Below are 25,233 nucleotides of genomic sequence, written 5' to 3' on the forward strand. Positions count from 1 at the left end.
TACATCCCTGAACCCTGTAACTTCTTCCCTTAAACACTGTAACTGCACCCCATTGCAACTGCACCTCTCTAACTGCATCTGCCTGCACCACCCTGTACCTTCCAGACCTGTACCCTGTAACTGCCACCCCTGCACCCTGTAACTCCCACCTCTGCACCTTGTAAATGCCACCCATGCAAGTGACGCTCCTGCACACTCATGTAACTGCACCCCTGCATTCTATAACTGCCATCCCTGCACCACCCTGTACCTTCCAGAACTGTACCGTGTAACTGCCACCCCTGCATCTTGTAAATGCCACTCATGCAAGTGACGCCCCTGCACACTCATGTAACTGCACCCCTGCATTCTATAACTGCCATCCCTGCACCACCCTGTACCTTACAGACCTGTACCGTGTAACTGCCACCCCTGCACCTTGTAAATGCCACCCATGCAAGTGACGCTCCTGCACACTCATGTAACTGCACCCCTGCATTCTATAACTGCCATAAAAAAAAAAAAGCATTTCAGGGAGATTGTGGAAACACCACCTATGGGATGTATTTACTCAAATTCAGGTTTTTAGAAGTGGAGATGTTGCCCGTAGCAACCAATCAAATTCTACTTAACGTTTATCTAGCACCTTTTATAGCTAGAATCTGATTGGTTTCTATGGGCAACATCTCCACTTCTAAAAACCTACACTTTAATAAATATATATCCCAATGCACGCGTCAGTAAAGTGGGCATGTACTGCTACATCTGAGAGGCGCGCCATAAAATGGATTTATATCCATATGTAAATGAGCCCCAAAGCAGCTAGTAAAATATATTTGTTGATGAAAGCACAGTGATACTTTTCAGAAAATGCATGTAGCCATAGGGATCATTGTGCCCATTTGAATGTATATATCTTTTTATATATATACTGTGTATATATATATATATATATATATATATATATACATACACTGTACCAGCTTCACAATGGGAGTAAGGCATAATTGCCTACCCTCCTGATTGGGCCGGGAGCCTCCCGAAAATTGGTGCCGCACCCGTGCCCCTGGAAAGGCAGGCAAGCCTCCCGGCCCCAGCGAGCCGGCTGTGCAAAACCCGCCGAGGGGGGTGGTGGTGACACAATTCATGCTGTCACGCTGTATACCCCGCCCCCAATGACACAGTATACTCTGGGCCACACCCCCTATTCACGACGACACCACAATGACCACAATATAATGCAATGGACATTATTGACCGCCATTTAATGAAAATGACATCACAGTGACCACCATATATTGCAAAGACCATCACCGTGACCACCAGATAATACAGAGAAGATCACAGTGACCACCATATAATGCAGAGACCATCACAGTGACCACCAGATAATACAGAGACCATCACAGTGACCACCATATAACGCAGAGAATATCACAGCGACCACCATATAATGCAAATTACATATCAGTGACCACCATATAACGCAGAGACCATCATATAACGCAGAGAAAATCACAGTGACCACCATATAATGCAGAGGACATTGCAGTGACCACCATATAATGCAGAGGACATCGCAGTGACCACCATATAATGCAGAGGACATCACAGTGACAACCATATAATGCAGAGGACATTGCAGTGACCACCATATAATGCAGAGGACATCGCAGTGACCACCATATAATGCAGAGAACATTGCACTGGCCCAGCCCACTTCTTGTCAGAGGGGAGCCTGGGCACTTCTGTGCTGGCCCAGTGGGAACTGTACCATGTTCCCAGTTGCCCTATCTGCCTCTGGTGGAGATGGCTATTCATGGGCACAAATGGAAAATATTTGCACACATCACATGCGCAAAAGTGAATTTACGTATCTTTCATATGTCCATCCTATTCTGAGTCAGACAGAACTAGGACAGATCTGTCTTTCCGTGAAAAAGAGCATTTCGGGGTATGAACTCAGCGGTAACAATGTTATCGCACATAACCCCCCTGACTTGTGGGAGTGTCCTGGACGTGTATCAAAGCTCTGCGCGATTCTGAGTTGTGTGTATGGGGAAGAGAAGACTGTTCCAGATGGATCTCCTGCACCTTGCATGGAGCTGGTGCAGGTGGTGATACTAATGATGACGCTTGCGGCGGACGATGTAATAGCAATGGGCGGCATGGGTTACGCTTGTGCGCACACTTAATCCCCATTAGTTGATCGGATACTTGAAATAGCATAAGGTAGTAAATCTGGCTTCCACGGCTGCACACGATTACGGCCGCTGTGCATGTGAATCAGCCCCAGTGGAGAAGTTGCCTATAGCAACCAGCTTCTGGGCAGGATGTACTAAGGTTGCAGTGACCATTCCGCCAGTCACGGCAACCTTACTAATCCCATATGTACTAACATATGCAATTAGTATCGCAGAGGACAGCTTTTGCGATAAGAGCTGCCCATCACGAAGCAGCCAACGCCGGGTGAGGGGGTCTCAGTGGGACCCCGCCCCCTCCGAGCCCGGGGAACTTCCTGCTGGTGACCTGCACATGAAGTCCCGGGCTCCTCCTCCTCCCTGCACCCGGAAGATTAGGAGGAGGCGGAAGACCCAGGAGGAGCACGCCCGGCAATCATGGAGAATCAGGTGAGTGGAGACCATTGCGGGGCGGCGGTGAATCGTCAGGTGCGGTAAAAGGCCCATAGGCTTCTATAGGGTAACGCCAGATTTTTATGACGTTACCCCCCGCACCGATAATAGGGCGGCCGGGGCTTAGTACATTTGGAAATGCGGTAGAAACCCCGAAAACAGGATTTTTACTGCATTTTTGCTTTAGTACATCCTGCCCTCTAACTCATTTTAAAGACTGTGCTAGATAAATGATGCAGTAGCTAGTAGCTGATCGGTTACTATGGGCAACTTCTCCACTTTATATATTAAGGTTTGATATCGTAAATCTCCCCCTATGACCTCACAAGTGAAACATTGTTATTCTAAATGTAACACCGTTAATATGTTCCACTGTTTCCTTTAATTGTGTGGTTCACCAGCTTCTGGCCTTTCCCCAGCCTTATAAAATGAGTAAATCATGATATTGTAAGGTCTGAGGGAGACATAACGGCACAGAGCACATTGCATGGAAAACATTTACTTTGCGTCTTCCTCCTAACGCCATTGGCTGGCACCTTCCTGATACGATCAATTATTCAACTGTTTAGGGTTAAATTATTAAAGTAAGGAGTGAAGATCTCAAGAGTTCTCTGTTGTACGGTGAATACCAATCTCCCACTGCAGTCCCTGCAGACTTCCAGCTATTGCGCTATTTTTAGCCTTAATTGAAAAAGACTTATTTGAATATATGCAATGATATAAAATTGCAAAGTATTAGTTACATACAGCTGCTCACAATCAGGCCTGTGGACCAGACAGCTCGGCTATGATCGACATAAGACCTAGGATCCATTACGGGGACATTTGTTAGAAGTGTATATTGCACAGGTGGCACTAGGGGATGTAGTTAAAATCACAACGATCAGGATGCCGGCTGGCGAAATTCCAAACACTGAGAGAACACCGGCGCCGGAATCCTGCCATGACTGGGGATGCCTACGCCGAAATCCCGGCAGCAGGCATCCCGATCGTAAGAAGACCGGGGGAAGGTAAGTATCAGCCGCGGGCGGGGAGGGTTAGGTTTAGGCACCCCAGGGGGACTTGGGGTTTGGAGCCTAACCCTAACCTCCTCCCTCCAGCAGCCTAACAGGGGGGGGTTAGGCTTAGGTACTGTACTAAGGGGGGAGGGTTAGGTTTAGGCACTTGCCAGGAGGGTTATGGTGTGGGATAGGGTGGGTTAGTATGAGGGTACAAAAAGTAGGGTTAGGGGGTAAATAGGACAGGGGAACATTACTTACCGTTCCCCGGTCGGGATTCAAACCATCTGGATGCCGCTCTCAGTGTATTGACAGCGGCATCAATGGCTCAGCGGCAATTTTTAAATTAACACAAGATTTAGACAGATGCAGGCTCGGATCCTGGGAGATCCGTGATCCCTGCATCTGTGTATAAATAAACACAGAAGCACAGATGGATCAGCGAGATCCATCTGTGCTTCTGTGTTTAAAAAAATAAAACCTGTGTAAAAAAAAAAAAACAGCGTACCCTCCCCCCCCTCCCCCCTCAAAAAACAGCCAGCCCCATGCTTTGGAGACCCAGTACTGGTAGTGCTAAATACAGGGGACAAATGACATAGGGGTCCCCTGTATTAAGCACAACCAGCACCGGGTTATTCAGAACCAGTCCTGGTTGCCAAAATATAGGGGACAGACTACGTAGGGGTCCCCTGTATTAAGTGCAACCAGCACAGGTCTCTGGAAATACAGGGGAAAAAATTGAGTAAAGTCCCCCGGCCAAAGCATTACTCCTGACCGCTAGTCAGCCCAGGCCGGGGAGAACCCCCCCCCCAATAAAGGGGTCCCCCTTTCCAGGGCACACCAGGCCTAGGATGATAACCGATGCTATCCTCGGCACCCCTGGCTAAGCCAAGGTCTGGAGTGCCCTGGAGGGACCCCTTTATTGGGGGGATCCCAACTCCCCAGGGATCCCCGGCCTCGGCGGACTAGCGGTGAGGGGTAATGCTTTGGCTGTGGCATTACCCCACCCACTAGAAAAAGTTTGGTGCTGGTTTTGTAATGTACAGGGGAATGTACTAATTTTTTCCCCCTATATTTCCAGAACCAGGATGGGCTCAGAGCCCAATACTGGTTGCGCCAAATACAGGGAACCCCTACGTTGTTTGTCCCCTGTATTTAGCAGACCAGTACTGGGGTCTCCAAAGCCTGGGGCTGATCAGCTGTGGGGGAAGGAAGGTTGATGGTTAATAAATTATAAAAACAAACCAATGTAATTCCATAGACAAAAAAACCTTACGGTCTCACATGTCTCTAAGGCTTCTAAAGGCCCCCATACATGGTGCGATAGGCATCTTGCGATGCGACGGCCGACATATCGGACGGTCCCCACACATGGAGCGATCCGCTGTCCGACCACATGATAGACTGGCACCCCACTCCTCCCCGCATAGCGCTGCATGGGATCGTACATCGCATCCTCAGATCAACTGAACATGCAGAAAGATCTGGAGGTGCGATGTACGATCCAACGGGAGCGAGCACTGGCTGATATCACACTCACACACGGAACGATATAGCAGCGATATGGTACCAATCCGTCGGATCGGCTGCTATATCGCACTGCGTATGAGGGCCTTTAGACATGATCTGCATTTCTGACACTCAAACTCAGAAAAGCAATGAAATTCTGATAATTAGGGCTGACGCCTTAATGGACTGTGTTCCTTGCGCAACACCGATATGGTATGCCATCACACCCTGTGGTTAACTGCAAATTCGGAACTCTCGCAGAGTGAGATTGCGGCTACTCACAAAATGGTGGAGCTGCTAATTCACAGAATTGTGTGCTCATTGGAATACACATGCAGTCTATGCAATTGAGGTCTGAGTAGAAGATAGAGCTGCACACATGGGACAAGAGTTGGGTGGATGGGGGAAGAGACAGAGCAGTGTAGATGGGGGAGACAGAAAGGCATGGAGAGGGGGGGAGATTAAGCAGCACAGATGGAGGGGAGCCAAAGTGAATCAAATGACAAAGTGATGCAGATGCAGAGGCCGAACTAGAGAGTGGTGTGCCCATGTGCAAGAATATGCTTTGCAGTGCCCCCAGTATTGCCCCATATACAGTGCCCCCAGTAGTGGTCCCCCTATGCAGTGCCCCCAGTAGTGCCCCCAGAAGCGGTCCTTCCTACGCAGTGCCCCCAGTAGTAGTCCCCCCTATGCAGTGTCCCCAATAGTAGTCCCCCCTTTGCATTGCTCCCAGTAGTAATCCCCCTGATGCATTGCCCCCAGTAGTAATACCCTTTATGCACTGCTCCCAGTAGTAGTCCCCCCTATGCAGTGTCCCCAGTAGTAGTCCTCCCTTAGCATTGACCCCAGTAGTAAACCACCCTATGCATTTCCCCCAGTAGTAATCCCCCCATGCATAGCCCCCAGGATTCAGTATTATTCCCCCCTATACAGTGCCCCAAGTAGCGCCCCCCCATGAGGTGCCGCCAGTAGTGGCCCCCCTTTACAGTGCCCCTAGTAGCGGCCCCCAGTAGTAATCCCCCCCATGCATAGCCCCCAGGATTCAGTATTAGTCCCCCCTATACAGTACCCCTAGTAGCGGCCACCTTCCCTATACAGTGTCCCCAGTGTGCCAGTTCCCGTGCCCCCTTACACACACACACCAAAAAAACACAACTTACCTCCCGGCCCATTCTGCACGATGGGAGATTTGTCATGACGTCTCTCCCATCACCCGCTGCGGGAGGAGCCAGAAGGTGGAGCTCATGAGTGAGCTCCAGCCGGCTCCCTCCGTGGACGCAGCAGCCAATGAGAGTTTGTCTGACTCTCATTGGCTGCTAGAACAAACACACAGTCGCCGCTGGCGGCTTTATGTTTGTTACTGTGCAGTGTGGACCGCTCTCACTGTGGTCTGCACTACACTTGTGGGGCCCGGGGGACACTAGTAGCAAGTGCAGCTGCGGCTATGGGCCCCTGCACCACAGCGGGCCCCGATGCACCACCGCTAGTTCTGCCACTGTGCAGATGCAGGGAAGACAGAGTGGCACGGTTTGGGAGAACATAGCAACGTCGATGGAGGGTACAGAGTGGCATGGATGTGGGAAGCAGCGTAGATGGGTAAAAATAGATTGGTAGGATGAGGGAATACAGACTAGTAGGGATTGGGGATGGGGGGATGAAGACTGGCACAGATGAGGGGAAGACAGAGTGACGTGGCAGGGGGGAAGGTAGTGGTGCAGATGGAAGGAAACAGTGGCACAGATGCAGGAAGACATGGCGGCGCGGATGTGGAAAGACAGATCGGTGCTGATGAGGGAACTATCACAGTTAGGAGACCACACAGCTGTAGGGATTGGGAAAGATAGAGCAGCATGGATAGACAGAGTATGCTGCAGTAATTTTTAGAAATTAGGGAGCTGAATGTGTATTCTGAATGAGATAGATGTTTGGAGTGAGAAGGATGTTGGAAGCCAGTGTGATTGTCGTGGTGAACGAATGGGAAGATTGTGGGCACTGAGTGGGATGTGTGTGCCACATAACTGATCAGACCTCAGTTGCATAGAGTGCATGTGTGTATTCCAATGAGCATACAATTCTGTGAATTAGCAGCGCCACCATTTTGTGAGTGACAACAATCTCACTCTGTGAGAGTGCTGAATCTGCAGTTAACCACAGGGTGTGATGGCATACCATATCTGTATTGCGCAATGAACACGTCCATTAAGGCGTCATTGCTTTTTTGATTTTGAGTGGCAGAAATTCAGTAGGTTTTGTGACAATTCAGATCATGTCTTTGAAGCCTTGATGGGACATGTGAAACCGTAAGGTTTTTGTCTATGGAATATAAATATATATATACACCCCCAATTCTAAGTCTATTTAATCTTTAAACGTTAGTAAGTATTTGGAACCACAGAGAGTGTGAGACAGGAGTATTTCACCAGTAAGTCTCATACTGTATATCTGCATTTGGACTGCGCCATTTGCTCTAAATCCTCGCCGTGACGGACAGCAGCAGCGAGATTCAGTTGTGCTGCTTTTGCCTGATATAAATAGATCTGTACAAAGTGAAATTAGCAATGGACATGTCAAAAAGAAAAATGAGACAGTGTAATTATAAGATTTCTTCGTCCCATCCGCAACCTCTTCACCTGGGCGCAGTTTTATCCTGGAGCAGAGATTATTAGGATAATGATCTATCAGAGGACGGATTATTCCCTGTTGCGAGCTGTCATCTCTGCATCCATTACAAAGTGCGGTTGCTAATGAGGTTATTACAGGACAGGTCAGGAGGCTGCAGGGATGGAATTAACTTACTAACTGTATGACAGTAAATGTGAATGAGAAACCACCCCATTATCTGAGTGCGAATTCAGGTGCGCCCAGCAGTATGCCGTCATTAGTATCAGGACCGGATTGTTATTTATATTCATAGTCTAATGGCCGTGGCAGGATTCCGCAAGTGCATATCTTACATGGCATCAGGGGCCTCTATTCCTCATCCGTATGTACTGTATGAAGGGAACGCATAAATCATTTATTGCGGCTACTTTCAAGGGTCGGGGTGGACGATCATCATTTTGCTTAAAAAGTGTTCTTATTCCTCAAGGTAGAGGTAGAAACGTGCGGCTGCCAGGCTTCGGAGGACAACGATCGGGCACTGCGAGAATTGGAAGCCGTACCATTTGCCTTTTAAATGATTTGAATAAGTATTGTGTCTTCCAAGATACTACTGCTAATAGAATGGCGATAACTCCAAACACTGAGAGTACCAACATTGGGTTGCATATATTAATGGATTTCCTTTACATTTAGAGCACAACCCACTGGCTGCACCTTGTACAGTATGTGGTGGGGGGCGTATCATGTCAATAAATGACAATAACATGTATTTGAACTTTCCCCTATAATTATTAGTCTAAGAGCAGTTTGCCCTGTGCCTTCATTTACGCAGCGTTTGAGTGCTGTGGCTATTTATTTTTATTAACCCTGCCCCCCTCTGCTGTGCCACTAATGAATGGATGGAGGGACCTGCCCCCCTCTGCTGTGCCACTAATGAATGGATGGGGTGACCTGCCCCCTCAGCTGTGCCACTAATGAATGGATGGGGTGACCTGCCCCCTCTGCTGTGCCACTAATGAATGGATGGGGTGACCTGCCCCCTCTGCTGTGCCACTAATGAATGGATGGGGTGACCTGCCCCCTCTGCTTTGCCACTAATGAATGGATGGGGTGGGCTGCTCCCCTCTGCTGTGCCACTAATGAATGGATGGAGGGAACTGCCCCCTCTGCTGTGCCACTAATGAATGGATGGGGTGGGCTGCTCCCCTCTGCTGTGCCACTAATGATTGGATGGAGGGACCTGCCTGTCTCTTATCTTTATCTCTCTCACTAACCAAGCAGCTGGCTCAGCCCATGTGCAGAACCTTCCTTAGATGCAGTTATTTGGTGGCTAATATACAATTTTATGTCTAGCAAATCCCCCTCCCCCCATGTAGACCAGTGTTGCACAAACTTTTTCAGGCTGCCACCCCCTTGGTTCCAATATTATATTATTTCAGCCACCCCCACCCATTGAGGTCAATAGTCAACACGAATTATACAACATTTTGAGAATAGGGTCACTAAAGTTGTATTGATTCGCCGAGGGCCACGCACATAGTAAGAAAATCAATAATTTTCCGCACTCCAAAAACGAAAGAATGCAGCTGGTATATATCTGGTGACCTACACACGTCACCCAAGGTACAAAACAAAGTAAATGAAAATGCCAGCGCTCCCTCTAGGAGATACAGGGTATATAATTATAGTGGTAAACAACACACTGGAAACGTAGAGTCACTGGAATAATATATAAATGTCAGTCTCCCAAAACAGTGAAAACTGATTTCTTTTCAAAATTCATTAAAATATCCTTAAAAGTGAAAAAACTGGTTTCTTAGATCCTCCTAGTTGTCACAATTGCTTCTTTAAAAACTTCTTCATATATGACAGCACCTCAAAAAGATCACAAAATGGATTCCACCATGTGAAGTAAAGTAACATTTATTTTTACATAGTCTAAAAACTTCCCAAATACAATTTCAGGAAATATAATAAAGATGGCAGCGTACCAGAATTGACCTTTACAGAATTGCACAGTGTAAAAGCAGAAGGGGTTACAATGCTACCCCCACAGCAAATCACCTTCCCTGCAGATGGACAGGTTATCTCTCTGTATTGGTGAAGACTGGCAGTCCCTTCAATACGCACATAGTGTTCTGCATTTACATTACCTATTGAAGACAATTTTCCTGGCACATAAATGCCAGCACTGCTGGCCGGTGTATAACCCTTCCCATTGTCACATTCAATGCAAGGGGTAAGGTCCTCTGTCACTGGCACTCCTGTGCCCTTCTATGTATAATAGCACCGACCTGCCCTTCCCAGCATCACTGCTGTCTTATCACATTCCCTTCTCTTCACATGTCACTATGCTTCTCCGTCCCACTCTCTATCACTGATCCCCCTCATCCTCTGTCACAGCTCTCCCCCTCCCTCTCCTCTCCAACTCTCTATCACTGATCCCCCTCCTCTCACAGCTCCCCCCCACAGCCTACCCAGTCCCTCTCCTCTCCAACTCTCTAGCACTGATCCCCCTCCTCCTCTGTCACAGCTCTCCCCCTCCCTCTCCTCTCCAACTCTCTAGCACTGATCCCCTCCTCCTCTGTCACAGCTCTCCCCCCCACAGCCTACCCCCTCCCTCTCCATCACTGATCCCCCTCCTCCTGTCACAGCTCTCCCCCTCACAGCCTACCCACTCCCTCTCCTCTCCAACTCTCTTATCACTGATACCCCTCCTCCTCTGTCACAGCTCTCCCCCCCACAGCCTACCCCCTCCCTCTCCATCACTGATCCCCCTCCTCCTCTGTCACAGCTCTCCCCCTCACAGCCTACCCACTCCCTCTCCTCTCCAACTCTCTAGCACTGATCCCCCTCATCCTCTGTCACAGCTTTCCCCCTCCCTCTCCTCTCCAACTCTCTATCACTGATCCCCCTCCTCCTCTCACAGCTCCCCCCCTCCCTCTCCAACTCTCTAGCACTGATCCCCTCCTCCTCTGTCACAGCTCTCTCCCTCACAGCCCACCCACTCCCTCTCCTCTCCAACTCTCTATCACTGATCCCCCTCCTCCTCTGTCACAGCTCTCCCCCTCACTGCCTACCCACTTCCTCTCCTCTCCAACACCATACACAGTGGTTGCAAAACATCCCAAAAGGACAAATAAGAAGAATTCGCCGCAACTGTACAGATGTAGATGTATTTAAAGAACAATCAGAGGTTTTGAAAGAAAAATTCATAGCTAAGGGGAATAAGACAAATAAAATTGATGAAGAGATTAAAAAGATGGTTGAGATTGAATCCAAAAGAAAAAATGGAAAATAAGTGTGGGAACTTACCATTCATTACCACTTTTAACAGTCAGCATAAGGAGGTAGAAAAAATTATAAAAAAGCATTGGAACCTTCTAAGGAGAGATACATTGCTAAAACCTCTATTACCACAGAAACCGGTATTTGTATATAGGAATGCTCAGAATATTAAGAATAAGTTGGTTAAAAGTGCCATTCCACCTAAACGAGTTGGAAGAGTTAAGAGCACTGGTTTCTTTAGATGTGGTCTATGCATTATGTGTAGAAACCATAAAAGTCAAAGAAAGTAAAATTGAAACATTCTCCTCAACTCCTCCGAATAATAGTTATAGAATTTCAGAATTTATAACATGTAATAGTAAAAACTGCGTGTACTTGATTGAGTGCACATGCGGTTTTCAGTATATAGGGAAGACTTCCAGGCCATTGACGGAGCGGTGGGGCGAACATATTCGAAACCTAAAAAATGGGTTCGAGAAACATTCTGTTTCAAATCATTTTAGAGGAAATCATGAATGTTCAGTAAAAAATATTAAGACAGTAGTTGGCATTAAACAGGTTTCAAGTAATTGGAGAAAAAATAATATAGAAGAAAACCTAGCAAAGGTGGAAATGAAATGGATTTATGCAATGGGCACGCTATCTCCAAAAGGCCTTAATGGCGATTTTGAATTGAAATAGTTTTTATAGTACTTTATCATTTTTTAAAAAAATGAGTGTTTTATGAATTTTTAAGTTATTTTGTGAATATTTTACTATGAGTATTTTTATTTGAGTATAATTTCCTCTCTTTTTAAGGATTTTATATATTGTATGTTTACATTAATTGTATATTTTATGTGTGTATAATTATTGTGTGGTACAGCGGGTGTTTGTGTTCCAGCTGGAACGCATGCGAACTTCTGGGTCCAAACTCTGTGAGTCATGTGATTAATATCACATGAGCATGACTAAACGTCATGCAATAAGTGGCAGATATTTTACATAGAACGTCCGGATAGACGCAGCGTGTAAAACACGTGTTCCTGCGCCGGAAGTGCAGGACTGAGTGAGCGGAAGGGGCAAGTGGAACGCATATTGGAACGCAAACCGCGCTGTATAGGTAATTGCTTGCTTTATACTATGTATTGTAATCTGAAATAACGATTATGTGTTGTGCACCGACGGAGACATGAGCAAAGGGTATTTAGGAATCTCCGCTGTGCATATAGATAATTTTAGGAGAGATCTCCCTAATCCACCAATCAGGTGGAAGGGAGGTGTATTTAAGACATGTAAGGCACAACACACACATGCCCTGAGGAAGACTCCAACATTGTAGGAGCTGAAACGCGTTGGTGTGTGTGGAGTGCCGTTTTTGGGGGACAGTAAAATCCAGACTACCAGGAGGTCCACGATCTTACCCGGGAAGTGTGGAATATAACATGTTATGCCTGTTTGGGTGTCTGGAAACTACACCCTCATTTTATGGTACGGGGCCTACCTATCTGGTGATCGGTATAGGTCTATATATACTCTATATATATATTATGTTTTTGTAGCTTTTTAGATATTAAACAATTTGGAAGTACTTCACCATATTAGTTTTTCTCTGACCTTTTTTGCATATGTTGAAAATGGATCCAACTTTTGAAAGATAGAAGAACAGATGTTTCTCTATCACTGAACCCCCTCCTCCTCTGTCACAGCTCTCCCCCCCACACAGCCTACCCCCTCCCACTATATCACTGATCCCCCTCCTCCTCTGTCACAGCTCTCCCCTCCTCTCCAACTCTCTAGCACTGATCCCCCTCCTCCTCTGTCACAGCTCTCCCCCCCACAGCCTACCCCCTCCCTCTCCATCACTTATCCCCCTCCTTCTGTCACAGCTCCCCCCCCCACAGCCTACCCACTCACTCTCCTCTCCAACTCTCTAGCACTGATCCCCCTCCTCCTCTGTCACAGCTCTCCCCCCACAGAATACCCCCTCCCTCTCCATCACTTATCCCCCTCCTTCTGTCACAGCTCCCCCCCCCACAGCCTACCCACTCACTCTCCTCTCCAACTCTCTATCATTGATCCCCCTCCTCCTCTGTCACAGCTCTCCCCCTCCCTCTCCTGTCCAACTCTCTATCACTGATACCCCTCCTCCTCTGTCACAGCTCCCCCCCCCACAGCCTACCCCCTCCCTCTCCATCACTGATCCCCCTCCTCCTCTGTCACAGCTCTCGCCCCCACAGCCTACCCACTCCCTCTCCTCTCCAACTCTCTAGCATAGACCCCCTCCTCCTGTCACAGCTCTTCCCCCCACAGCCTACCCACTCACTCTCCTCTCCAACTCTCTATCACTGATCCCCCTCCTCCTCTGTCACAGCTCTTCCCCCCACAGCCTACCCACTCCCTCTCCTCTCCAACTCTCTATCACTGATCCCCCTCCTCCTCTCACAGCTCTTCCCCCCACAGCCTACCCACTCACTCTCCTCTCCAACTCTCTATCACTGATCCCCCTCCTCCTCTGTCACAGCTCTTCCCCCCACAGCCTACCCACTCCCTCTCCTCTCCAACTCTCTAGCATAGACCCCCTCCTCCTGTCACAGCTCTTCCCCCCACAGCCTACCCACTCACTCTCCTCTCCAACTCTCTATCACTGATCCGCCTCCTCCTCTGTCACAGCACTCTCCCCCACAGCCTACCCCCTCCCTCTCCATCACCGATCCCCCTCCTCCTCTGTCACAGCTCTTGCCCCCACAGCCTACCCACTCCCTCTCCTCTCCAACTCTCTAGCATAGACCCCCTCCTCCTGTCACAGCTCTTCCCCCCACAGCCTACCCACTCACTCTCCTCTCCAACTCTCTATCACTGATCCCCCTCCTCCTCTGTCACAGCTCTTCCCCCCACAGCCTACCCACTCCCTCTCCTCTCCAACTCTCTATCACTGATCCCCCTCCTCCTCTCACAGCTCTCCCCCTCACAGCCTACCCACTCCCTCACCTCTCCAACTCTCTATCATTGATCCCCCTCCTCCTGTCACAGCTCTCCCCCTCCCTCTCCTGTCCAACTCTCTATCACTGATACCCCTCCTCCTCTGTCACAGCTCTCCCCCCCACAGCCTACCCCCTCCCTCTCCATCACTGATCCCCCTCCTCCTCTGTCACAGCTCTCCCCCTCACAGCCTACCCACTCCCTCTCCTCTCCAACTCTCTAGCATAGAACCCCTCCTCCTGTCACAGCTCTTCCCCTCACAGCCTACCCACTCCCTCTCCTCTCCAACTCTCTAGCATAGACCCCCTCCTCCTGTCACAGCTCTTCCCCCCACAGCCTACCCACTCACTCTCCTCTCCAACTCTCTATCACTGATCCCCCTCCTCCTCTGTCACAGCACCCTCCCCCACAGCCTACCCCCTCCCTCTCCATCACCGATCCCCCTCCTCCTCTGTCACAGCTCTTGCCCCCACAGCCTACCCACTCCCTCTCCTCTCCAACTCTCTAGCATAGACCCCCTCCTCCTGTCACAGCTCTTCCCCCCACAGCCTACCCACTCACTCTCCTCTCCAACTCTCTATCACTGATCCCCCTCCTCCTCTGTCACAGCTCTTCCCCCCACAGCCTACCCACTCCCTCTCCTCTCCAACTCTCTATCACTGATCCCCCTCCTCCTCTCACAGCTCTCCCCCTCACAGCCTACCCACTCCCTCACCTCTCCAACTCTCTATCATTGATCCCCCTCCTCCTGTCACAGCTCTCCCCCTCCCTCTCCTGTCCAACTCTCTATCACTAATACCCCTCCTCCTCTGTCACAGCTCTCCCCCCCACAGCCTACCCCCTCCCTCTCCATCACTGATCCCCCTCCTCCTCTGTCACAGCTCTCCCCCTCACAGCCTACCCACTCCCTCTCCTCTCCAACTCTCTAGCATAGACCCCCTCCTCCTGTCACAGCTCTCCCCCACACAGCCCACCCACTCCCTCTCCATCACCGATCCCCCTCCTCCTCTGTCACAGCTCTCGCCCCCACATCCTATCCACTCCCTCTCCTCTCCAACTCTCTAGCACAGATCCCCCTCCTCTGTCACAGCTCTCTCCCCCACAGCCTACCCACTCCCTCTACTCTCCAACTCTCTATCACTGATCCCCCTCCTCCTCTGTCACAGCTCTCCCCCCCACAGCCCACCCACTCCCTCTCCTCTCCAACTCTCTATCACTGATCCCCCTCCTCCTCTGTCACAGCTCTCCCCCCCACAGCCCACCCACTCCCTCTCCTCTCCCACTCTCTTGTCTTGTACTGTAAATTACACTCCCCTCTCCGGTCCCTGCGCCCCCAATCTTCTGCTCTCTTCCCGTATAGGCCGGAGCTTGGCTCTTACCTAATTATCAATAAGTGGCAACAAAATGTGCACATTGGACATATTCAGTCAATGGCAGATTTAGGGGTCAGTGCGCTCCTATGCACTATACAGTAAGGGCCTCCTCAATTTTGTTACTTTAATTGTTTGGTTGCAAACCCTCATTTGGCGATTAGAAGTTTATTATAATATAATATTAAAGCAAGCCATGAGCTAGTACATTTAATTTTGTTTTTAATTCTGTATACATATGTACTAAGGAGGGCAGTGCAGCACCCCTCCAGACTCCACTCTAGATGGCACACGGTATGGGTACAGTGGGAATATTTTTTGCTATCACTGGGAAATTTTGGAATGACGGCAATAAAAGAAGTGTCTGAGTGCCCAAACCCAATTCCCCCTCTACAGTGGCACCCCACGGCACATGCCTCACAGGACATTCGCCACTGTTTTTAGCGGTTCTGCGTTGCCCAGACCCTATTGTAAAGCACAATCAGACCTCAGTCATCGTCAACACGTATTTCCACCATTGCCAACTGACATCTGACAGATACAAAGGGGCCCCCATTTATCAACAAGAGTTTTAAAACTCGCCATGTATAATAATGGTGCTCCAGCCAAACAGCTCTTAACTGTCATCTATTTGAAAAATGACAGTTGGGAGCTGATTGGCTGGAGCACCATTTATCTTACGCAACGAGTTTTAAAATTTGTTACGTATGATAAAACTCGTTGATAAATGAGACCCCAACTCTTTGAATTGTTTGAGGGACATTACCAGGAGCCTGCGGATGGTCGTTTCTGGGGCAAAATTTCTTTCATGTTCTGGAATCTCTCTGAGTGGCTGTAAGTGACTCTGGATTCATTAAATGAGTCATCAAGTGTTATATAGATGTTAAAGGAAATTGTTCTCCAGTGGGATGGGGGAGAAAGGCGTTAATGTAATGTGCACTATACTCAGAAAGGCGTTAATGTGAGCGGTGCACTATACTTACGTCTGTAACCGCTCTCCCGGGAAAGGTAGCAAATAGGCACGTTCTTGGCTAATAGCCCGACACATCGGTCTTGATTGGCGCGTCATACTGGCCCCTGTTGCCACAACGGTTACTCCTTTCATCGCTGCCACACTTATAAAGCAGGCGGCACAAATGTTGTACCTCAGCATACAAGTCTGCTACTAAACTCTATAATGTCCTTTGTACACAACACAATAGATTGTATCATTTCCACTATTACACTTTATTTCAGGGTTTAGTAAATACAGTCAGTTCAGAATCAATGAACATCCCATAACCCACTCCCGCCAACATGGTAATTCCACATAACGATACAATGCGTCAAAGCTGTTCCGCGCAGACACACTATACAGCTTTATGAATTATGACTTGCAGAGCAGAACCATGGTTTTACATAAATCATTTACATGTTCAGCACTTGTTAAGACTTATTGTCTCCCACCATTTGTAGGACAGTAACTGTTGCAGGAGATTACCCTTCACGCGTCACATCATTGGTGAAGTTCAGAGTTTTTGCAAGAAACCCCCCCCCCCCAAACTTACACTTTTCACAATTTCCAGTTCTGAAAACAAACAAGATACCCGTTTATTGACCTATTTCATTTTGTAAAATAAATTGTACGTTCTCTCTAGAAAGCCGGTACAGGTGGCATCATACAGGTAATTTCCCAACTTCCGAAGCCATCAAGCCTACTTTTTGCTAGAGATGGAGAAGAGCTTTTCCACTCAGAGCTTACAGTGAGCACTTAGAACGCTCTGTATAACAGGGTCCGCTAGTGTTTTTCTTATTGTAAAGGGTGGTTATAGAATGATTTGTACATTGGCCTAAAATGCTGTTGTCACTTGACATCCTCTCAGTTTTCTATTCATGGAAACGCAACTTTGGGGCAAGTAACAAGGTGGACCCACCCAGGAGGAGCAATATGACGGAGCCGGCCTATAGGCTCCTAAGGCCAGGCATGGGTTCTCTGTATCTGTACCACTGGTGTCTGTACATCATCTATATTCTCATGAGTTTGCCATCTGTTTTACGTGGTTGCAGTTTGGGAGGAGAATAGAGACAGAGAAAGAAAAACAGCAAAATAACTTTCTCCAGGGTGGAGAAAAATCCTCCACTATGTAAAAGTTAAACATTACAGTCACTATTGGGTCAATGACTCTCTGTCGCTCCAACGTTTGCTCCCAAAATGTAATTGGTCATTTGCTTGTTACATGTCTCCTCCATTTGTTTTCTGATGGACCCTACCGAATGTCAGTGACGTTCCTTGTAAACTGGAGGAGACAGATGGAGCATCCAAGGCAGGTGATTTAAGAGAGGGTTTCCGCTATGGTGGAACATAACTACAGCACGATGAGCAATCCAAATATTTGGGAGGAGGGTGGTATCGTACTGCCGAAACTCACTTCTGTGGTTCAGTAATCTTCTGCAAATCTTTATCTTCTGGAAAGAAGTTTCAGTTTTCACTCTCTGGAAATTCAGACGCCGTAGTTTATTACTTCTAGATATTCAAGCAGAGAGGACGATTTACCCAGCCGCTCACTGGCATGTCTTCAAAACTGTGTTTCGCTGACGGTATCAATGGCGCGTATATGAACGCTGGGAAGGCAAAACCAAGATATTGGCAGTTCCCGTCCGGCGTTGTCGTCCTGGAACTTTATATCCAGGTAAAAATCTCCAGTGTACAGGAACAGTAAAGAGCCGAAACAGACAGAATTCTCCATTGGCTGAACCTGCGGGAGAGGAGAAACGTCAATTGTAAGAGATGGGAGGGATTATATGGAAGTAACCTATATTAAATAGCAGGACTATTATGACGGTTTGAAGAAGATGGTTCAGTAGCTCAAGGTGCGCACACACGGAGCGATAAAACTGAACTATATGAATGATAACGATATCGTTCATATCGTTATCGTTAATTTTTATATACTTACCAACCTGTCAACGACCAACGAGGCGCGTTCCCGAATGGATGATGAAGACATCTTTCATCGTCTGTACGTACAGGCCAACTTAGACGATATTGTCAACTTTGCCTGTTCAGAGATGTGGCAGGATGACTTCACTGAAAGATATCTTTCAAGTTGTTGGTGGTACAGATCCTACCGTGTGTATGCGCCATTAGTCACCTACCGCCAGTACAAACTGTACATTACATGCACTACAGCTACTGTTATTGTGGTCTAGGAAAGAACGCCGATGCTGTAAAAAAGGTCAAAAGGAATTCATACCTGAGATACAAACTGATGTTACATGAAAATTGACACACAATTTAGTCACGCTGTCGGCAGCCATTCTATAGGATGAACCAATATACAAGAGGAAGCAGCCAATCGGTTGAATAAGAACTACCGTACAGACGCCAATGAGGAAATGAGGTCGCTACATCCTAGTCAATTTGTAGGCTTCATTCTCTGCAGACACCAAGAAGGAGTGTCCATAGCAGAGCTCTATAGAGCGTAACCAGGGCCGGATTGAGGGCTACATGGGCCTGGAGCTGCAAATGACCAAGGGCCTAGTATGAGAAGCAGAGGAGGTGTGACCAGTGCTGTGTGGGTGTGGCCAGTGCCATGTGGGCATGTACACCGCTATACTCTCAGCCCCAATGTCTCCCTAAATATGTAAAAGAAAAAAAAATCTTCATTTTGTGAGGTAAATAGAAATACAATTTCACTACTTATGATTTATGGCTGACCGTGTGGAGAGCAGATGGCCGGTCATCACCATGTTGTCATGACAATGGGCCTATTTTTATGTGGAGGGCTGAAGCTGTAGCTCCATCCGCCCCATTGTTAATCTGGCCCTGAGCGTAACCAAGCTTCAGGTGTACACTGCACATGCGTACTAGATACTTGTTCATGATTAAACATTAAACCATTCAATAGATAATTAGTAATGGCTATCCCTAGTCCACAGAAGCGGAGAGGTGTTTTTGGGGATGGCTAAATGCTTCTTAAGTGCTAGACACCCCCCTTCATGACTTGACCTTGCCCCATAATGTAATGCAATAATGTCTCTTCGGTAGAGAGGGCTTATCCATAGCCCGTGTTAGGAAACATACAGGTTGGGAGATTTGCCATACAGTACTTCATACATAGGTAATGATGGAATGACCCAGGCTGCACTGACTGCTCGTCATCTCAGCTAACTGGATGCGCATTCACCGTTCGCTGCAGGTCATGTGAGGGAAGTTATGCCTGGAAGAGTCACAGTTACTGGTGCAAAGGATGAGAGCAGGTCCTGCACCACAGAGTCCTGAGCATCCTGCGGGGACAGAAATGTAATGATGAAACCTTTTATCTTTCTGGTGTATTTGTAACATTTTTGAGTGAAGTTATCATTTAGTCTCCCGCGGAATTTTAGGGCCCGAGAGCGTATTTGCCACAAGGCAACATAAATGATATGTAGTCGAAATCCATTGCTGTGCCTCTGTACAACCTGATGTTTCCAGCACCCACCTGCTATGGTATGCAGTCGGGAAGCCGGCGGAACTAATCCCGACAGCCGGCTTCACGACTGCTTAATCCCGGCGAGGGTTAATGGCAGGTGTCTAAATCTAGACGCCTGTCATTTTACCGACGCCGCAGATGTGTGTGTTAGTAAGGCGTGTCAGTAGGTGGTTGTGTTAGTAAGGTGTGTTAGTAAGGTGTCACAGTAGGTGTGTGTGATAGTAAGGTGTGTCAGTAGGTGGTTGTGTTAGTAAGGTGTCACAGTAGGTGAGTGTGATAGTAAGGTGTGTCAGTAGGTGGTTGTGTTAGTAAGGTGTGTTAGTAAGGTGTCACAGTAGGTGTGTGTGATAGTAAGGTGTATCAGTAGGTGTGTGTGTTAGTAAGGTGTGTCAGTAGGTGTTTGTGTTAGTAAAGAGTGTTAGTAGGTGTTTGCGTTAGTAAGGAGTGTCAGTAGGTGTGTGTTAGTTAAATGCGTCAGTAAGTTGTGTTAGTAAGGAGTGTCAGTAGGTGTGTGTGTTAGTAAGGTGTGTCAGTAGGTGTTTGTGTTAGTAAGGAGTGTCAGTAGGTGTTTGTGTTAGTAAGGAGTGTCAATAGGTATGTGTTAGTAAGGTGTGTCACTAGGTGTGTGTGTCAGTAGGTGTGTGTTAGTAAGGTGTGTCAGTAAGTAGTTGTGTCAGTAGGTGTGTGTTAGTAAGGTGTGTCAGTAGGTGTGTGTGTGTTAATAAGGTGTGTCAGTATGTGTTTGTGTTAGTAAGGTGTGTCAGTAAGTGGTTGTGTTAGTAAGGTGTGTCAGTAGGTGTGTGTTAGTAAGGTGCATCAGTAAGTGGTTGTGTTAGTAAGGTGTGTCAGTAAGTGGTTGTGTTAGTAAGGAGAGTCAATAGGTATGTGTTAATAAGGTGTATCACTAGGTGTGTGTGTTAGTAAGGTGTGTCACTAGGTGTGTGTGTTAGTAAGGTGTGTCAGTAAGTGGTTGTGTTAGTAAGGTGTGTCAGTAGGTGTGTGTTAGTAAGGTGCATCAGTAAGTGGTTGTGTTAGTACAGTGTGTCACTAGGTGTGTGTGTTAGTAAGGTGTGTCAGTAGGTGTGTATGTTAGTAAGGTGTGTCAGTAGGTGTGTGTGTGTAAGGTGTGTCAGTAGGTGTTTGTGTTAGTAAGGTGTGTCAGTAGGTGTGTGTTAGTAAGGTGCATCAGTAAGTGGTTGTGTTAGTACAGTGTGTCAGTAGGTGTGTGTGTTAATAAGTGATTGTGTTAGTAAGGTGTGTCAGTAGGTGTGTTAGTAAGGTGTCAGTAGGTGTGTGTGTTAATAAGTGATTGTGTTAGTAAGGTGTGTCAGTAGGTGTGTGTGTTAGTAAGCTGAGTCAGTAGGTGTGTGTGTAAGGTGTGTCAGTAGGTGTGTGTTAGTTAAATGCATCAGTAAGTAGTTGTGTTAGTAAGGTGTGTCAGTAGATGTGTGTGTTAGTAAGGTGTGTCAGTAGGTGTTTGTGTTAGTAAGGAGTGTCAGTAGGTGTTTGTGTTAGTAAGGAGTGTCAGTAGGTGTTTGTGTTAGTAAGGAGTGTCAATAGGTATGTGTTAGTAAGGTGTGTCACTAGGTGTGTGTGTCAGTAGGTGTGTGTTAGTAAGGTGTGTCAGTAAGTAGTTGTGTTAGTAAGGTGTGTCAGTAGGTGTGTGTTAGTAAGGTGTGCCAGTAGGTGTGTGTGTGTTAGTAAGGTGTGTCAGTAGGTGTTTGTGTTAGTAAGGTGTGTCAGTAAGTGGTTGTGTTAGTAAGGTGTGTCAGTAGGTGTGTGTTAGTAAGGTGCATCAGTAAGTGGTTGTGTTAGTACAGTGTGTCAGTAGGTGTGTATGTTAGTAAGGTGTGTCAGTAAGTGGTTGTGTTAGTAAGGAGAGTCAATAGGTATGTGTTAGTAAGGTGTGTCACTAGGTGTGTGTGTTAGTAAGGTGTGTCAGTAAGTGGTTGTGTTAGTAAGGTGTGTCAGTAGGTGTGTGTTAGTAAGGTGCATCAGTAAGTGGTTGTGTTAGTACAGTGTGTCAGTAGGTGTGTATGCTAGTAAGGTGTGTCAGTAAGTGGTTGTGTTAGTAAGGAAAGTCAATAGGTATGTGTTAGCAAGGTGTGTCACTAGGTGTGTGTGTTAGTAAGGTGTGTCACTAGTTGTGTGCGTTAGTAAGGTGTGTCAGTAGGTGTGTGTTAGATAAATGCATCAGTAAGTAGTTGTGTTAGTAAGGTGTGTCAGTAGGTGTGTGTGTTAGTAAGGTGTGTCAGTAGGTGTGTGTGTGTAAGGTGTGTCAGTAGGTGTTTGTGTTAGTAAGGTGTGTCAGTAGGTGTGTGTTAGTAAGGTGCATCAGTAAGTGGTTGTGTTAGTACAGTGTGTCAGTAGGTGTGTGTGTTAATAAGTGATGGTGTTAGTAAGGTGTGTGAGTAGGTGTGTTAGTAAGGTGTGTCAGTAGGTGTGTGTGTGTGTAAGGTGCATCAGTAAGTGGTTGTGTTAGTACAGTGTGTCAGTAGGTGTGTGTGTTAGTAAGGTGTGTCAGTAAGTGGTTGTGTTAGTAAGGAGAGTCAATAGGTATGTGTTAGTAAGGTGTGTCACTAGGTGTGTGTGTTAGTAAGGTGTGTCACTAGGTGTGTGTGTTAGTAAGGTGTGTCAGTAGGTGTGTGTTAGTTAAATGCATCAGTAAGTAGTTGTGTTAGTAAGGTGTGTCAGTAGGTGTGTGTGTTAGTAAGGTGTGTCAGTAGGTGTGTGTGTGTAAGGTGTGTCAGTAGGTGTTTGTGTTAGTAAGGTGTGTCAGTAGGTGTGTGTTAGTAAGGTGCATCAGTAAGTGGTTGTGTTAGTACAGTGTGTCAGTAGGTGTGTGTGTTAATAAGTGATGGTGTTAGTAAGGTGTGTGAGTAGGTGTGTTAGTAAGGTGTGTCAGTAGGTGTGAATTAGTAAGGTGTCAGTAGGTGTGTGTGTTAGTAAGCTGAGTCAGTAGGTGTGTTGTGTAAGGTGTGTCAGTAGGTGTGTGTTAGTTAAATGCATCAGTAAGTAGTTGTGTTAGTAAGGTGTGTCAGTAGGTGTGTGTGTTAGTAAGGTGTGTCAGTAAGTGGTTGTGTTAGTAAGGTGTGTCAGTATGTGTGTTAGTAAGGTGTGTCAGTAGGTGTGTGTGTTAGTAAGGTTTCAGTAGGTGTATGTGTTAGTAAGGTGTGTCAGTAAGTGTGTGTTAGTAAGGTGTGTCAGTAGGTGTGGGTGTTAGTAAGGTGTGTCAGTAAGTGGTTGTGTTAGTAAGGTGTGTCAGTATGTGTGTTAGTAAGGTGTGTCAGTAGGTGTGTGTGTTAGTAAGGTTTCAGTAGGTGTATGTGTTAGTAAGGTGTGTCAGTAAGTGTGTGTTAGTAAGGTGTGTCAGTAGGTGTGGGTGTTAGTAAGGTGTGTCAGTAGGTGTGTGTGTGTGTGTGTCAGTAGGTGTGTTTGTTACTAAGGTGCGGCATTAGGTGGGTTTGATAGTAAGGTGTGTCAGTAGGTGTGTATGTTAGTAACGTGTGTCAGCAGGTGTGTGTTAGTAATGTGTGTCAGTAGGTGTGTGTTAGTAAGGAGTGTCAGTAGATGTGTGTGTTAGTAACGTGTGTCAGTAGGTGTGTGTTAGTAAGGTGTGTCAGTAGGTGTGTGTGTTAGTAAAGTGTGTCAGTAGGTGTATGTTAGACTGGTGTGTCAGTAGGTGTGTGTGTGTTAGAAAGGTGTGTCAGTAAGGGTGTTTATTACTAAGGTGCGGCATTAGGTGGGTGTGATAGTAAGGTGTGTATGATAGTAATGTGTGTCAGCAGGTGTGTGTTAGTAATGTGTGTCAGTAGGTGTGTGATAGTAAGGAGTGTCAGTAGGTGTGTGTGTTAGTAAGGTGTGTCAGTAGGTGTGTGTTAGTAATGTGTGTCAGTAGGTGTGTGTTAGTAAGAAGTGTCAGTAGGTGTGTGTGTGTTAGTAAGGTGTGTCAGTAGGTCTGTGTGCTAGTAAGGTGTGCGTGTTAGTAAGCTGTTTCAGTAGGTGTGTGTGTTAGTAAGGTGTGTCACTAAGTATGTCTGTTAGTAAGGGGTGTCAGTAGGTGTGTGTGTTAGTCAGGTGTGTCAGTACGTGTGTGTTGGTAAGGTGTGTCAGTAGGTCTGTGTGCTAGTAAGGTGTGCGTGTTAGTAAGCTGTTTCAGTAGGTGTGTGTGTTAATAAGGTGTGTCACTAGGTGTGTGTGTTAGTAAGGAGTGTCAGTAGGTGTGTGTGTTAGTAAGGTGTGTCAGTACGTGTGTGTTGGTAAGGTGTGTCAGTAGGTCTGTGTGCTAGTAAGGTGTGCGTGTTAGTAAGCTGTTTCAGTAGGTGTGTCTGTTAGTAAGGTGCAAACGCCATGTTTATTAATTCTGTCCTCATACTAGTGTATGGGGAGAGCAGGCCACTCCAGGAGAGAAAGGTAAGCAGGAGGTATCTGTGATACTAGTGTATGGGGACAGCGGGCCATTCCGGGAGAGAAAGGTAAGCAGGAGATATCTGTGATACTAGTGTATGGGGACAGCGGTCCATTCCGGGAGAGAAAGGTAAGCAGGAGATATCTGTGATAATAGTGTATGAGGACAGCGGGCCATTCCGGGAGAGGATAGTAAGCAGGAGATATCTGTGATACTAGTGTATGGGGACAGTGGGCCATTCCGGGAGAGGAAGGTAAGTAGGAGATATCTGTGATACTAGCGTATAGGGACAGCAGGGCCATTCTGAGAGAGGAAGATAAGCAGGAGATATCTGTGATACTAGTGTATGGGGACAGCGGGCCATTCCGGGAGAGAAAGGCCAGCAGGAGATATCTGTGATACTAGTGTATGGGGACAGCGGGCCATTCCGAGAGAGACAGGTAAGCAGGAGATATCTGTGATACTAGTGTATGGGGACAGCGGCCATTCCGGGAGAGAAAGGTAAGCAGGAGATATCTGTGATACTAGTGTATGGGGACAGCGGTCCATTCCGGGAGAGAAAGGTAAGCAGGAGATATCTGTGATACTAGTGTATGGGGACAGCGGTCCATTCCGGGAGAGAAAGGTAAGCAGGAGATATCTGTGATAATAGTGTATGAGGACATCGGGCCATTCCGGGAGAGAAAGGTAAGCAGGAGATATCTGTGATACTAGTGTATGGGGACAGCGGGCCATTCCGGGAGAGGATAGTAAGCAGGAGATATCTGTGATACTAGTGTATGGGGACAGTGGGCCATTCCGGGAGAGGAAGGTAAATAGGAGATATCTGTGATACTAGCGTATAGGGACAGCAGGGCCATTCCGAGAGAGGAAGGTAAGCAGGAGATATCTGTGATATAGGTTTATGGGGACAGCAGGGCCATTCTGAGAGAGGAAGATAAGCAGGAGATATCTGTGATACTAGTGTGTGGGGACAGCGGGCCATTCCGGGAGAGAAAGGTAAGCAGGAGATATCTGTGATACTAGTGTATGGGG

General features: G+C 47.2%; 1 protein-coding gene across 1 annotated transcript in view; it reads right to left on the minus strand.

Annotated features, from left to right (window-relative positions):
- Window positions 1-16,557: 16,557 nt before the first annotated feature.
- LOC148517336 (trafficking protein particle complex subunit 9-like) overlaps window positions 16,558-25,233 on the minus strand; it is a 368,047-nt gene continuing 359,371 nt past the window's right edge. The window contains exon 3 of the mRNA XM_088478831.1: window positions 16,558-18,074. Coding sequence (XP_088334957.1) covers window positions 17,895-18,074 — 180 coding nt within the window. The 3' untranslated portion in view covers window positions 16,558-17,894. The remainder of the gene's footprint in view (window positions 18,075-25,233) is intronic.

This window comes from Taudactylus pleione, unplaced genomic scaffold (assembly GCF_031769625.1).
Source record: "Taudactylus pleione unplaced genomic scaffold, aTauple2 ptg000219l, whole genome shotgun sequence".
Taxonomy (NCBI): Eukaryota; Metazoa; Chordata; class Amphibia; order Anura; family Myobatrachidae; genus Taudactylus; species Taudactylus pleione.